This window comes from Rutidosis leptorrhynchoides, chromosome 2 (genome assembly GCF_046630445.1).
Source record: "Rutidosis leptorrhynchoides isolate AG116_Rl617_1_P2 chromosome 2, CSIRO_AGI_Rlap_v1, whole genome shotgun sequence".
In the NCBI taxonomy this organism is placed as follows: Eukaryota; Viridiplantae; Streptophyta; class Magnoliopsida; order Asterales; family Asteraceae; genus Rutidosis; species Rutidosis leptorrhynchoides.
In genome coordinates this window covers 98,002,723-98,020,203 of record NC_092334.1, presented here as the reverse complement: position 1 = coordinate 98,020,203, position 17,481 = coordinate 98,002,723, and the positions used below count along the sequence as shown (strand labels likewise).

The window sequence follows — 17,481 nt, the reverse complement described above, 5'->3', positions numbered from 1 at the left end:
ATAGCAAGCAGCTGTCTCCCTTTCATGTTCAATCACAGTAGCACTGGTCCATTTTTCTATTGGCTAGTGTGGTTGGATACTTGATGGTTGAGGTCTTGAGGCTAGGGGTCTCTAATCTTTGATGATAGAATATTAGTTTTCTTATTTTGTTTACTTTACAAAATACAATATGTAATCACTAAAGATGCATAATGGAACGCAAACAAAACTAAAACAATACACTAGCGGAATATCTTTAAGTTTCAATTAATAACCATGGTTTATGGTCTTGACTAGTCACAACTTTAGGTTTATAAGGACTCGAACTATAAATTTCAAATCAATGTGAATGATGTAAGAAAACGGGTATGAAACATATAATTTGGATTGGTTTCTGAATCGTGAAACACTTTCCTATCTAAGTATTTCACCCTTTACAAGCCTCTGGTTTACACGAAATTCTAATTGGGACAAGATAAGAATGATTTTGTTTCCATGCAATAAAAATTTAAAATCACGTGTAAGAGAATTTGTATGTTTCTGTGTGTTTTGAAATGAATGCAGAAAAACTGTTGAAAAACCGAATATATAATCAGTTGTTAGCAGTTTTATTAAAGAGACATAATAAAACTGTTGGAAGACACATTTCCTTTAAAACGAAGAGTGTCTTTTTTAATACAGCTTTTCATTTTAGGTGGGAAAATCTTTTGGAAGACACATTTCCTTTAAAACGAATAGTGTCTTTTCGATTGAGGTTTCGGCACGCTGTACCGAGCCCCGCCAGGGCGCTGCCCCTTGAACTCCGCAATTAGCGCGACAGTTATTAGCCAACTCTTACGGGCGTGTGCTCCACACTTTTTGAACCCGTTGTTAAGTATAACTAGCTAACACTTGCATTCAAGTAAATTCCAGTTAACTAAAATATATGTTAGATGACACTAAAATCACCAACAAATGAGTTATTAAAAACTCATCATCTTAGCATCCTCGTTAGATTGAAACATAATCAATAATCAAAATTCATATTTCAAGAGATGCACGAGTTGAATGTCCGTCACACTCTCGGAGGCTATGACTATGATGTCATATGAAACGCCCCGCATAACTAAAACAATAAACTAACTACATATCTTCACTTTTCAACTAGATTATTATGAAAGATATTAATATTAATTAGCTACACACCACAACACGAATTTTTCCACTGATATGAACATTTTTTTTTCTGACTCAACTGATTGAGATCAGTTTAAAATTCTAAACTCCACAAACGTGTTATAGTCATCTATAAGAAAGTAATTTTTTATGCTTGGGTTAATTAGAAAAGACAAGGTGTTTTTTTTTTTTTTTTTTTCCTTACTCTGACATATTTTGACCATTTTCCTATCCATCCCCAATATGTCTTACTTAAGGTCCGAACCTAATTAAACCATTTTGCGAGTCCATGTCCTTATTGATGGTTACGTATCATTCTTTTTTTCTCTTATTAGGTAACTATTAATTAAAGGTTAAGTTTCTACTAAACTATACGGAGTATTAGTTACCATCATGTAATTTAGTTACAGTGTAAACGAGGCCCTTGTTTATATATTCATGGTATGCCCTATGACAACAACAAACGTATTTTAATTTCAATTTCAATTTCAATTTTAGTAGTTTTTTTTTTTTTTTTATCTTTCTTAGATATATATGACACGTGATTTTTGTCTTGTGCACGATGAATGCAATAATATAAACGTTTTCACGTAATTTCATTTATTAATCAGATCAGAAGGAACTCAACGCTACATCGAATGGTATCAATGCTTCGAAACATCAATCAGCCAGGCATCAAGGAATTTATCATTTCCTTGCAATCAAACATCAAACATGCTTTCTTGAAAGTGACATCCTATTTTGAGTACTAATCAATTAATTAATTAATAATAAATAATAATATTGTTTACAAATAATTCTTGATGCATTGTGATCCGTCGATTTTTTTTGTCACTACGTCAATGAAATCGATGAGTCATGAGTGTGATATAAATAATTGATTCACTTTTTCCCTATATCTTTTTTTAATGGGCTACTTGTTCAAATTTCAAACAAGAAAGCAAAACAAAATATAATTAGATTCCACCGAAAGCAACCATTTTACAAAATATAATTAGAGTCAATTTAGTTTTAAAAATTGCAAAGATTGTCCGTTCACGATAATATAACTTACTTTATTTATGTTGAAGTAACCAACAAAATTGAAATGTTTGCATCTAGAATTGTTTCAAATGAAGCATGTTTGGTTGCTGTTGATACTAGTTTACATGAGATGCACATATGGGAAGATTCGATTTTGACAAAAAGCGGGAGCAAATTCGACTGAGTTTTCTTTTTTATATCGGGTGTTGGCTTTGCAAGAACTCGCACTAACAATATGCGAATGTGAGTTTGAGCGAATATAAGGATGCCAATTTGTGTTTCACACAAAATTTGTGTGTCACACAAATTTTGTGTGGTTCGTTTCGTAGCAGGTCGATCTCCCACTTGAACTCTGACAAATATTGTGTAAACTCAAAAAAATTTCACACAAAATTGTGTGTGATGGGCGTGATGCCAACTCTGGCGTACAATAAAGATTTCATTCACGATTAAGGGATTATCGGTCACAATGAGTTCTCATAAAATTTTGACAAATTTGTACGAACAGATGGTGTTATACTTATAATTTTTATTTTTTATTCATTAAAAAGGAGTTTTTTGTTATAAAACTTACCAAAAATGTATTATTTCTAACAATCTTCCAAACGAAAAAACAATGTTCGATAATTAAACTATATACGGGCTAATTGGCCCACGAATAACTGGCCTATAACTTTACAAGCCCATCTACAAACTATTGGACTAGGGTTATGACTATATATCCTTTTAAACCACCCTTACAAACCCTAGCTTACTTCTTTGTCACTCCGAGGCGCAGCTTGATTGTTTCTGATCTGCAAACATGGGTGCGTTTCGCCATCCAACTCAAATTCATACATTCATTTATTTACACTGTTTCTTAATCATCATTTTATTTACAGTATGATAATTATATTGATTATAATTATAATTACGCTGTTAATCAATCATTGCTATTTGCAGGTATCTCTCGTGATTCTATGCACAAAAGGCGTGAAACTGGTGGCAAAAAGAAGGCATGGAGAAAGAAGCGAAAGTAAGTTTTTCTTTTTTACAAAAAAAAAAATAAAATAATAATTAGCTTTTATTTATTTATGTAAATTATTCGATATACAGTGTTAATGGAATGTGTTCTGTTGCTAATTTACATTGAAATTTAGGGTTTATGATCGTGTGATTTTAATGCTGCATTTGTTATTATTTGAATCAATGTGTTGACAATAGTGAGTGATAACTTAAATCTATTTGAAGATGTAGATTTCAGCTTGCATTTGTTTATTTTTATTCATTTTGCATTAGCTTTATGTTCTTATGTAGTAAGACGCTTCTTGTGGTTTTTGATGAATAATGTTAGCTTGCCTTCAGCTTAGTAGGTATTGTTTATGAAAAATTAATGACTCTATTTGAATAATTTGTTGCTCGCATATTATAGCAAGTAATAAAGTTACTTGAAGATGTGTTGTAATTCTTGAATGATACACGTATATGATCTGGTACTTCGAGTTTTGAATTTATGGGTGATTTTTGCTTTGTGGACAATGTTACATATCCGATATTTATTTGGCTAATTTACGACTTTGTGGTCCGTTTTTAAAAATATCTTTATTTTATCTGTGTTATAAATGTTTGAGGTTTCAAACTCTTTGAAATAGAAATATTCATTTTTTACCATCTTCAAATTACTGGATTTTTTAGAATTTTGGATAACTAACATAATGGTATTTTATTTGTTTTAAGTGTTTTTTATACTGAATGTTGGTCAGATTATGATTAGTTATTATAACTTTCATTAATCAATGGCCTGAAGCATGTTCTAAACTTGTGATATAATACATACATTTGTAGTTTGAAGTAATTGCTTCTAACTATATAACATGTTGCTTTTCACTATATGTCACCACATATGTGAAACATGTTTTGGATAAGTTATAATAGCTCTAGTGTTTTTTTCCGCTAGGTATGAGTTGGGAAGGCAGCCAGCAAACACTAAAATATCCAGCAACAAGACAGTTCGAAGGGTTAGGGTTCGTGGTGGTAATGTGAAATGGCGTGCGTTGAGGTTGGATACTGGTAACTACTCTTGGGGTAGTGAGGCAGTTACCCGAAAGACCCGTATTTTGGATGTGGTTTACAATTCATCCAACAATGAGTTGGTTAGGACTCAGACTCTTGTGAAGAGTGCCATTGTTCAGGTTGATGCTGCCCCGTTTAAGCAATGGTATCTTCAACACTATGGTGTTGACATTGGTCGCAAGAAGAAAACAGTAGCTACCAAGAAAGAGGGAGAGGTATGTTTTTATACGTTCTTGATCTGTTTCTTCAATATATTAATGGAATGAAATGAAAGGATAAGTTAATTTTCTATTCAAGCTTTTGCATCCAACAAAGTCTTGTAATCTTGTGTAATTTGATTGTGGTAGATAGGTAAAAGGGATATTTGAGATTGCATGTGTTTTATGTTTTGTTTTTTGTTTACTTTAGGAAGCTGAAGTTGCTGTTGAGGAGACAAAGAAAAGCAATCATGTTGAAAGAAAGATTCAGAAGCGTCAAGAGGATCGCAAACTCGACCCCCATGTTGAAGAGCAGTTTTCAGGTGGTCGTTTATTAGGTTGTATTTCATCACGTCCTGGCCAGTGTGGTCGTGCTGATGGGTACGTGTATTTCAAACTTTTAGTTCTTATCTTTTGTTTACTTTCAAATCCCAACCACTTGATCTGTGGTTTATATTTGGGGGCTACCCTTGTACATGGTGAAGTGTTTTTTTTGTTTTCAAGACTTTTTTATTGGTATTGGTGCTCAAGACTTTGAAACTGAGTTTTTTTGTCCGTTTAATATAGAGTTGTAGGTTACTTGTAGGTAGGGGCTTGTATATTCTCCAATAAGCTCATGTGGATTCATGTTATTTAATTACTTTTGTGTGTTGGCAGATATATTTTGGAGGGCAAGGAGCTTGAGTTCTACATGAAGAAGCTCCAGAAGAAGAAAGGAAAGGGTGCTGCTGCTTAAACCAATCTTTAGGATTTTACTTTCTTTTTACTCTGCTGGTAAAAGGCTTGAAACTGAAATTTTGATGTGTTATGTTTGTTATAATGTTGACTTTGTAAGCTTTACTATCTTTTATTAAAACTAGTTTCATTGATTCTCTTAGCCAAATTTCTTTCTACTACTAAAACTTTAATTTTATTCAAGTCTTAAGTAGTTTGATATCAACCTAAAATCAATACGTTTTTCTACTTAATAACATTATTCATCTTTTACATAATGCACTTATTCATCTAGTATCACGATCCAAGTATCCAGACATTGGAATCTATCTAATGCTTTAGCATGAATGATTCAAACAATGGTTACTTCCCTCTCTGGTCTCAGCTATGGTAGAACATACACATGCACTGCATTGTGAGATACAAATCGAATTCTATTGGTGGGCGATCAAGTGTAACATATGGAGAAAATAGATTATCTAGTGCAAGCACTTGAATAACGGGGGCGGCACCCCTTTGCTCTTGAAGGTTTGCTACCGAATACAAAGGTACATCATTGTGCGATTGACAAAATGGAATGAAAATACTCGCAATATTAAACATTTCGTTAAGAGGTTAAGGTGATTATAAAAAAAATCTATTGAAAATGGGACAAAATTATGAGTAACAAGCTATATCAACTCCTAAGATAGATGCACGGATTTGGAATTACAATGGCATTTCAAACTTGTAAGCACCATTACTAGTAACAGATTCTACTTCAGGTAAGATACACGGATTTGGATTAAAATGCCATTAAGGTGAATTTCTAGGCTTTAGTTGGTTCAGTAGTAGTGAACTTGTCATACCCATATTTCTTTTTCAATTTATCCCTTACATAATCATTTCGGGCTTTTATTCGAGCTTGTTGAGGAGCAACATGTACATAAGACCATAGATAACGGTGACTGTGACGTGGAGTGGTAGAGTTGCACTTTTTGGGGAAAAATTGTGACTGTGCCATGACATTTTTGGGGAGTTGTAATGGGGGGCTTTTGTAAGGGCGTTTGTGGGTGATGTGTCAAAATATGATTGGAGATTGGGTTAAAAAGTGGTGAAAAAGGTAGAAAAAAATTAAAAAAGAAAAAAAAAATCACAAACGCACATTTTTATGCCCGTGCTCGCTTGACAAACGCCCCAACACAAACGCCTCATTCCGGGCGTTTGTGGGGCGTTTGTGGGCGGATTCAAGGCAACAAACGCTGCAATATCTGTGGTCTAAGAAAGATACAAACCACCACCAAATAGAGATGACCCACCAAGGAACAAAGCCGCCGTTGTCCAAAATCTCCGAGGAGTCGAGGGAAAGCACAACGACATTTGATCTTTTCTTATTCACTGTTGACATGAATAGGCGACAACAATATCAACACATAAATTTTTATGTATTTCACTGGTTCAACTCATAGCACACTAACAATTGGTCATTACAAATTGTAGCCTGATTTACACTGAAATTGAAAAGTGAAACAAAAGACCTTGTAATTAATTACTATTCTGCATATCAACGGACAAAATGGTTTCATACACTCCTTTCTCTATAATCTATGTTCAATGGAAAACCTTGTAGGATTAATGTGCAAGGTACAACATATAACTATATGGCTAACCTCATTTGAGCCTTCGGGGTCACACACATATATACCGAGACGTCAAATAAAATATATATATGATGTATATATATTACTCAAGTAACAAAATAGTATTACATAAGTTACATAACATACCCCTGAAGTATTTGAGAAATACGACTTTATGATACATATATTTGGTAATTTGAATTCACTGGTTCATTTAAAAAGGTTCACGGGTGTTTTGAAAAAAATATCTATATATATTGTACCAAATTAATTCATATCTCATTCTTCTTTCGATGAACTAAAAATTTTGATTTCATAATATTAACCAAAGGTTGATTAATATTACTTGGGTTTGGACTAGCATCCATTGACGGTCGTTTGAAGTGTAGTGTGGACTATCCAAAGAGACGGTCATACTTTTGATCGTAAGTTTCTCTCCGTCTCATCAATTTCTCCAAAAAAGGTATATCGTCAACTCCTCTTTTGTTTTATATTCATGACAATTATTATGGTGTAACTGGATCATTGAGAAATATTAATCGCGTGCATGTTTCATTAAATAAGTGAATATTTAATCTTGTAAAATTTCGTTCATAAAATAATAAAAGATTATTATTTTAACTATCCGCTGCGTTAATCTGACTAAAAGTACACACGATTTTCCAACGGTGGTATCCGAGCCGCTTTTACATCATCTTAATTGTCTTGTGACTATTCTTTAGATTTAGCTTTGTGGTATATTGGTGAAAGTCGAAACCTTTTTGGTTTTTAAAGTCAACTCGGTTGATCTAAACTTAACCTCATGAAGCACAAATACGTTTGAAAGAATATCACTATTTTAAATTGTAGATTTAATTGTTATGGCTTGAATATTTATTATAATTATTGATTGTTTTATTCCATGGTTATACACATGCATTGTAACCATGGACAAGCCATATTTAAGTTTTAATAATGTAGTTATTAAAATTGTGATTGCACTCATAGCCCATAATGCCCCGACCTATGTATGATTGTTGTGATTGTTGATTACGGCAATATTATGTCATGTTGATTATTTATTAGAAAGGCCATTTTGAAGCCAAAGTTGTATTATATTTATTTTTCATTTTCATAGTATTGTATTTAAGTTTATTCTAAATTGTAAAAGTATTAGATTAGTTGTATTTTTCAATTTTAAATAAATGTAACAAGATGAAGATTGAAGATAAAATACAACATGCTTTTGGCTTAAAAGATGGCGAACAGGTCAAGTAGACAACGATGACATTTGTCAAGTTTTCACTTGATTCTTGAATCAAGTGGGAGCTACGATATTACCCTTAGTTTGACCTCTTGATCCCATGTCTGCTCATGAGATCAAGCATAGGATTTTTGGGCTACACTATGTGTGTGTGATGCATGGTATGGTTGTGTTTTATTTTTACGCATTTATATTTAATTGTTGATTATAATATATGCTAAATGTTTTTGATGAAAACATCAAATAAAACTAGTAACGAGTTTCAAAGGTTAAAATTGATGATTTTAAAAAGTTAAACTCTAACGAGTTTAAAGTTATAAATTTTTTTGAAACTCAAATAATATATATGAGCGACATCTTTTAAAAATATTTTAAAATGATACACAATGTGTATTTGTTATTTTTTTTATATAAAATAAAATAACAAACTAGACGCATAAACACGATCAACATATATAAAATTGGTTAAAATAATTTTTAACAAATAGTGTAGCGAATCTTGTGTGCATGCATTATTCGTTAACACAAACATTTTCAAAATACCCGTCAAATTTAAGTCATGCCATCCAATGAGCTTGCAAACACTCCTCGTTATTTTTTAATTACGGTGAGACCTAATCGAATTATAGCCACGAGGTGGATTTTCAGTTACGAGTGTGACTAGGCTGAATTTCCACTGTTTCCAAATTGGACGACTTAATCGTATTCACGGTGAGACCTGATGAAATGTCCCGTTCTTATTGATTAAAAACGTTCCATATTAATTGATTTCGTTGCGAGGTTTTGACCTCTATATGAGACGTTTTTCAAAGACTGCATTCATTTTTAAAACAACCATAACCTTTATTTTATCAATAAAGGTTTCAAAAGCATTACGTAGATTATCAAATAATGATAATCTAAAATATACCGTTTACACACGACCATTACATAATGGTTTACAATAGAAATATATTACATCGACATATGTTTCTTGAATGCAGTTTTTACATAATATCATACAAACATGGACTCCAAATCTTGTCTTTATTTTAGTATGCAACAGCGGAAGCTCTTAATATTCACCTGAGAATAAACATGCTTTAAACGTCAACAAAAATGTTGGTGAGTTATAGGTTTAACCTATATATATCAAATCGTAACAATAGACCACAAGATTTCATATTTCAATATACATCCCATACATAGAGATAAAAATCATTCATATGGTGAACACCTGGTAACCGACATTAACAAGATGCATATATAAGAATATCCCCATCATTCCGGGACACCCTTCGGATATGATATAAATTTCGAAGTACTAAAGCATCCGGTACTTTGGATGGGGTTTGTTAGACCCAATAGATCTATCTTTAGGATTCGCGTCAATTAGGGTGTCTGTTCCCTAATTCTTAGATTACCAGACTTAATAAAAAGGGGCATATTCGATTTCGATAATTCAACCATAGAATGTAGTTTCACGTACTTGTGTCTATTTTGTAAATCATTTATAAAACCTGCATGTATTCTCATCCCAAAAATATTAGATTTTAAAAGTGGGACTATAACTCACTTTCACAGATTTTTTACTTCGTCGGGAAGTAAGACTTGGCCACTGGTCGATTCAGAAACCTATAACAAATATGTACATATATATCAAAGTATATTCAAAATATATTTACAATACTTTTAATACATTTTGATGTTTTAAGTTTATTAAGTCAGCTGTCCTCGTTAGTAACCTACAACTAGTTGTCCAACGTTAGATGTACAGAAAAAAATTGATATATATAATCTTGAATCAATCCACGACCCAGTGTATACACGTCTCAGGCTAGATCACAACTCAAAGTATATATATTTTTGGAATCAACCTCAACCCTGTATAGCTAACTCCCACATTACTGCATATAGAGTGTCTATGGTTGTTCCAAATAATATATACACATGGGTCGATATGATATGTCAAAACATTTGCATACGTGTCTATGGTATCCCAAGATTACATAATATATTAGAATACATGTATAATACAATATAAGTTAGCTAGGATATGATTAATATAGATTTGTTACCAATTTTCACGTTGCTACAACAAGAAAAATTATCCAATCTTGTTTTACCCATAACTTCTTCATTTTAAATCCGTTTTGAGTGAATCAAATTGCTATGGTTTCATATTGAACTCTATTTTATGAATCTAAACAGAAAAAGTATAGGTTTATAGTCGGAAATATAAGTTACAAGTCATTTTTGTAAAGGTAGTCATTTCAACGACGTCTAGATGACCATTTTAGAAAACATACTTCCACTTTGAGTTTAACCATGATTCTTGGATATAGTTTCATGTTCATAAGAAAAATCATTTTCCCAAAAGAACAACTTTTAAATCAAAATTTATCATAGTTTTTAATTAACTAACCCAAAACAGCCCGCGGTGTTACTACGACGGCGTAAATCCGGTTTTACGGTGTTTTTCGTGGTTCCAGATTTTAAATCATTAAGTTAGCATATCATATAGATATAGAACATGTGTTTAGTTGATTTTAAAAGTCAAGTTAGAAGGATTAACTTTTGTTTGCGAACAAGTTTAGAATTAACTAAACTATGTTCTAGTGATTACAAGTTTAAACCTTCGAATAAGATAGCTTTATATGTATGAATCGAATGATGTTATGAACATCATTACTACCTCAAGTTTTCTGGATAAAGCTACTAGAAATGAGAAAAATGGATCTAGCTTCAAAGGATCCTTGGATGGCTTGAAAGTTCTTGAAGCAGAATCATGACACGAAAACAGTTCAAGTAAGATTTTCACTCGAAATAAGATTGTTATAGTTATAGAAATTGAATCAAAGTTTGAATATGAGTATTACCTTGTATTAGAAAGATATCTTACTGTAAATAAGAAAGATTTCTTGAGGTTGGATGATCACTCTACAAGATTGGAAGTAAGCTAGCAAACTTGGAAGTATTCTTGATTTTATGAAACTAGAACTTGTAGAATTTATGAAGAACACTTAGAACTTGAAGATAGAACTTGAGAGAGATCAATTAGATGAAGAAAATTGAAGAATGAAAGTGTTTGTAGGTGTTTTTGGTCGTTGGTGTATGGATTAGATATAAAGGATATGTAATTTTGTTTTCATGTAAATAAGTCATGAATGATTACTCATATTTTTGTAATTTTATGAGATATTTCATGCTAGTTGCCAAATGATGGTTCCCATGTGTTAGGTGACTCACATGGGCTGCTAAGAGCTGATCATTGGAGTGTATATACCAATAGTACATACATCTAAAAGCTGTGTATTGTACGAGTACCAATACGGGTGCATACGAGTAGAATTGTTGATGAAACTGAACGAGGATGTAATTGTAAGCATTTTTGTTAAGTAGAAGTATTTTGATAAGTGTCTTGAAATCTTTCAAAAGTGTATGAATACATATTAAAACACTACATGTATATACATTTTAACTGAGTCGTTAAGTCATCGTTAGTCGTTACATGTAAGTGTTGTTTTGAAACCTTTAGGTTAACGATCTTGTTAAATGTTGTTAACCCAATGTTTATAATATCAAATTAGATTTTAAATTATTATATTATCATGATATTATGATGTACGAATATCTCTTAATATGATATATATACATTAAATGTCGTTACAACGATAATCGTTACATATATGTCTCGTTTCAAAATCATTAAGTTAGTAGTCTTGTTTTTACATATGTAGTTCATTATTAATATACTTAATGATATGTTTACTTATCATAATATCATGTTAACTATATATATAACCATATATATGTCATCATATAGTTTTTACAAGTTTTAACGTTCGTGAATCACCGGTAAACTTGGGTGGTCAATTGTCTATATGAAACCTATTTCAATTAATCAAGTCTTAACAAGTTTGATTGCTTAATATTTTGGAAACACTTAATCATGTAAATAACAATTTCATTTAATATATATATAAACATGGAAAAGTTCGGGTCACTACAGTACCTACCAGTTAAATAAATTTCGTCCCGAAATTTTAAGCAGTTGGAGGTGTTGACGTATCTTCTGGAAATAAATGCGGGTATTTCTTCTTCATCTGATCTTCTCGTTCCCAGGTGAACTCGAGTCCTCTACGAGCATTCCATCGAACCTTAACAATTGGTATCTTGTTTTGCTTAAGTCTTTTAACCTCACGATCCATTATTTCGACGGGTTCTTCGATGAATTGAAGTTTTTCGTTGATTTGGATTTCATCTAACGAAATAGTGAGATCTTCTTTAGCAAAACATTTCTTCAAATTCGAGACGTGGAAAGTGTTATGTACAGTCGCGAGTTGTTGAGGTAACTCAAGTCGGTAAGCTACTGGTCCGACACGATCAATAATCTTGAATGGTCCGATATACCTTGGATTTAATTTCCCTCGTTTACCAAATCGAACAACACCTTTCCAAGGTGCAACTTTAAGCATGACCATCTCTCCAATTTCAAATTCTATATCTTTTCTTTTAATGTCAGCGTAGCTCTCCAATTTCTTGTATTATCTCCGGACCCGTAATCTGTCTATCCCCCACTTCACTCCAACAAATCGGAGACATGCACTTTCTACCATAAAGTGCTTCAAACGGCGCCATCTCAATGCTTGAATGGTAGCTGTTGTTGTAGGAAAATTCTGCTAACGGTAGATGTCGATCCCAACTGTTTCTGAAATCAATAACACATGCTCGGAGCATGTCTTCAAACGTTTGTATCGTCCTTTCACTCTGCCCATCAGTTTGTGGATGATAGGCAGTACTCATGTCTAGACGAGTTCTAATGCTTGCTGTAATGTCTGCCAGAATCTTGAAATAAATCTGCCATCCCTATCAGAGATAATAGAGATTGGTATTCCATGTCTAGAGACGACTTCCTTCAAATACAGTCGTGCTAACTTCTCCATCTTGTCATCTTCTCTTACTGGCAGGAAGTGTGCTGATTTGGTGAGGCGATCAACTATTACCCAAATAGTATCAAAACCACTTGCAGTCCTTGGCAATTTAGTGATGAAATCCATGGTAATGTTTTTCCATTTCCATTCCGGGATTTCGGGTTGTTGAAGTAGACCTGATGGTTTCTGATGCTCAGCTTTGACCTTAGAACACGTCAAACATTCTCCTACGTATTTAGCAACATCGACTTTCATACCCAGCCACCAAAAATGTTTCTTGAGATCCTTGTACATCTTCCCCGTTCCAGGATGTATTGAGTATCTGGTTTTATGTGCTTCTCTAAGTACCATTTCTCTCATATCTCCAAATTTTGGTACCCAAATCCTTTCAGCCCTATACCGGGTTCCGTATTCCCGAATATTAAGATGCTTCTCCGATTCTTTGGGTATTTCATCCTTTAAATTTCCCTCTTTTAAAACTCCTTGGTGCGCCTCCTTTATTTGAGTAGTAAGGTTATTGTGAATCATTATATTCATAGATTTTACTCGAATGGGTTCTCTGTCCTTCCTGCTCAAGGCATCGGCTACCACATTTGCCTTCCCCGAGTGGTAACGAATCTCAAAGTCGTAATCATTCAACAATTCAATCCACCTACGCTGCCTCATATTCAGTTGTTTCTGATTAAATATGTGTTGAAGACTTTTGTGGTCGGTATATATAATACTTTTGACCCCATATAAGTAGTGCCTCCAAGTCTTTAATGCAAAAAACAACCGCGCCTAATTCCAAATCATGCGTCGTATAATTTTGTTCGTGAATCTTCAATTGTCTAGATGCATAAGCAATCACCTTCGTTCGTTGCATTAATACACAACCGAGACCTTGCTTTGATGCGTCACAATAAATCACAAAATCATCATTCCCTTCAGGCAATGACAATATAGGTGCCGTAGTTAGCTTTTTCTTCAATAACTGAAACGCTTTCTCTTGTTCATCCTTCCATTCAAATTTCTTCCCTTTATACGTTAATGCAGTCAATGGTTTTGCTATTCTGGAAAAGTCTTGGATGAACCTTCTGTAGTAACCAGCTAGTCCTAAAAACTGGCGTATGTGTTTCGGAGTTTTCTGGGTTTCCCACTTTTCAACAGTTTCTATCTTTGCCGGATCCACCTTAATACCTTCTTTGTTCACTATGTGACCGAGGAATTGAACTTCTTCTAGCCAAAATGCACACTTTGAAAACTTAGCGTACAATTCTTCTTTCCTCAATACTTCTAACACCTTTCTCAAATGTTCACCGTGTTCTTGGTCATTCTTTGAGTAAATAAGTATGTCATCAATGAAAACAATGACAAACTTGTCAACGTATGGTCCACACACTCGGTTCATAAGGTCCATGAATACAGCTGGTGCATTAGTTAAACCAAACGGCATGACCATAAACTTGTAATGACCGTAATGTGTTCTGAAAGCAGTCTTTGGAATATCATCTTCTTTCACCCGCATTTGATGATACCCGGAACGTAAGTCAATCTTTGAATAAACAGACGAGCCTTGTAGTTGATCAAATAAGTCATCGATTCTCGGTAGTGGGTAGCGGTTCTTGATGGTAAGTTTGTTCAACTCTCGGTAGTCGATACACAACCTGAATGTACCATCTTTCTTTTTGACAAACAAAACAGGAGCTCCCCACGGTGATGTGCTTGGTCGAATGAAACCACGCTCTAAAAGTTCTTGTAATTGGCTTTGTAGTTCTTTCATCTCGCTGGGTGCGAGTTTGTAAGGAGCACGAGCTATTGGTGCAGCTCCTGGTACAAGATCTATTTGAAATTCAACGGATCGATGTGGGGGTAATCCCAGTAATTCTTTCGGAAATACATCGGGAAATTCTTTTGCGATGGGAACATCATTGATGCTCTTTTCTTCAGTTTGTACTTTCTCAACGTGTGCTAGAACAGCATAGCAACCTTTTCTTATTAGTTTTTGTGTCTTCAAATTACTAATAAGATGTAGCTTCGTGTTGCCTTTTTCTCCGTACACCATTAAGGGTTTTCCTTTTTCTCGTATAATACGAATTGCATTTTTGTAACAAACGATCTCTGCTTTCACTTCTTTCAACCAGTCCATACCGATTATCACATCAAAACTCCCTAACTCTACTGGTATCAAGTCAATCTTAAATGTTTCGCTAACCAGTTTAATTTCTCGATTCCGACATATATTATCTGCTGAAATTAATTTACCATTTGCTAATTCGAGTAAAAATTTACTATCCAAAGGCGTCAATGGACAACTTAATTTAGCACAAAATCTCTACTCATATAGCTTCTATCCGCACCCGAATCAAATAAAACGTAAGCAGATTTATTGTCAATAAGAAACGTACCCGTAACAAGCTCCGGGTCTTCCTGTGCCTCTGCCGCATTAATATTGAAAACTCTTTCGCGGCCTTGTCCATTCGTGTTCTCCTGGTTCGGGCAATTTCTAATAATGTGGCCCGGTTTTCCACATTTATAACAAACTACATTGGCATAACTTGCTCCGACACTACTTGCTCCGCCATTACTCGTTCCGACACCATTTGTTCCTTTCGTTCTGTTAACCCCTGGTCCGTAGACCTCACACTTCGCCGCGCTATGACCATTTCTTTTACACTTGTTGCAAAATTTGGTGCAGAACCCCGAGTGATACTTTTCACACCTTTGGCATAGCTGCTTCTGATTGTTGTTGTTGTTGCGGTTATTATTATTGTTAGGATGATTGTTGTAGTTGCTGTTGCTGTTGTTGTTGTTGTTGTTGTTGTTGTTGTTGTTGTTGTTGTTGTTGTTGTTGTTGTTGTTGTTGTTGTTGTTGTTGTTGTTGTTGTTGTTGTTGTTGTTGTTGTTGTTGTTGTTGTTGTTGTTGGGCCGTTTGTTGTAGTTGCGATTGATGTTGCGATTGTTGGGATAATTGTTGCGATTATTGTTGTAATTGCTGTTGTTGTTGTTGTATTGGTGATTCTTATCACCGTTTTCCTCCCACTTTCTTTTGACTTGCTTCACATTGGCCTCTTCAGCAGTCTGTTCTTTAATTCTTTCTTCAATCTGGTTCACTAGTTTGTGAGCCATTCTACATGCATGTTGTATGGAGGCGGGCTCGTGTGAACTTATATCTTCTTGGATTCTTTCCGGTAATCCTTTCACAAACGCGTCGATCTTCTTTTCCTCATCTTCGAACGTTCCTGGACACAATAGGCATAATTCTGTGAATCGTCTTTCGTACGTGGTAATTTCAAATCCTTGGGTTCGTAACCCTCTAAGTTCTGTCTTGAGCTTATTGACCTCGGTTCTGGGATGGTACTTCTCGTTCATCAAGTGCTTGAATGCTGACCACGGTAGTGCGTAAGCATCATCTTGTCCCACTTGCTCTAGATAGGTATTCCACCATGTTAACGCAGAACCTGTGAAGGTATGCGTAGCGTACTTCACTTTGTCCTCTTCAGTACACTTACTTATGGCAAACACCGATTCGACCTTCTCGGTCCACCGTTTCAATCCGATCGGTCCTTCGGTTCCATCAAATTCCAAAGGTTTGCAGGCAGTGAATTCTTTGTAGGTGCATCCTACACGATTTCCTGTACTGCTAGATCCAAGGTTATTGTTGGTATGTAGCACAGCCTGTACTGCGGCTATGTTTGAAGCAAGAAAGGCACGAAATTCCTCTTCACTCATATTCAAGGTGTGTCGAGTAGTCGGTGCCATTTCCTTCAAAATAGTCAAATGAAACGAGTTAATCATATAGAATATCAAGAGTAGTCAATAGTATTTCGTAGCGTAATATGAACTTATTTATAAAAGCTCTTTCTTCATATTAGCGTTTTATACTCTTTAATTCGGGTAGTACCTACCCGTTAAGTTCATACTTAGTAGCTAACATACCATTTCAACTACTACAATTCTATATGAAAAACTAATGACAAAAAAAAAAATATCATATTCAAACCTTTATACAATAACTTGCAAACTTACAATACCGCTTTTTTTTTTACATATAGCATGAAATATAGCACATAAAACTTTGATACAAAGTAGTTGCGAAGATAATTCTAGTTAATAAATAAGGCGTTCAGCAAAGGTAATAAAGACACGTAATTCATACGTCCAGAAACAAGTCATGCATTCTGGTTTTACTAATACCACTTCCCATCCTTGGTTTTGTGGAACATAACCATTGTGACCGATAGTAAGACAATGTGTTTTAACGTCGTCAAAAGGATGAAGGTTACGTAATGACCAACAGTCTCGTAATAACCTAAAAACCTCATTTCTTACCCCAATTACCGACTTCGTCACTTGTGGGAACGTTTTGTTTAATAGTTGTAGCCCGATGTTCTTGTTCTCACTTTGGTGAGAAGCGAACATTACTAACCCGTAAGTATAACATGCTTCTTTATGTTGCATGTTAGCCGTTTTTTCTAAATCACGAAGTCCTATATTCGATATATTGAGTCAAAATAATTTCTTAACCCGTTGTGTAAAATAGCATTTGGGTTCCCCGCAATATATGCGTCAAAGTAAACACATCGTAACTTATGGATTTCCCAATG

At 34.3% G+C, this 17,481-nt stretch overlaps 1 protein-coding gene across 1 annotated transcript; it reads left to right on the top strand.

The window, feature by feature from the left end:
• The first annotated feature begins 2,909 nt into the window (after positions 1–2,909).
• Positions 2,910–5,275, top strand: LOC139891207 (small ribosomal subunit protein eS8-like). Its single transcript, XM_071874159.1, has 5 exons — positions 2,910–2,963; positions 3,100–3,172; positions 4,094–4,424; positions 4,618–4,787; positions 5,064–5,275. Exons 1-5 carry the CDS (start codon positions 2,960–2,962, stop codon positions 5,140–5,142), a joined length of 657 nt encoding a protein of 218 aa, XP_071730260.1. The 5' UTR covers positions 2,910–2,959; the 3' UTR covers positions 5,143–5,275.
• The last annotated feature ends 12,206 nt before the right edge of the window (positions 5,276–17,481 follow it).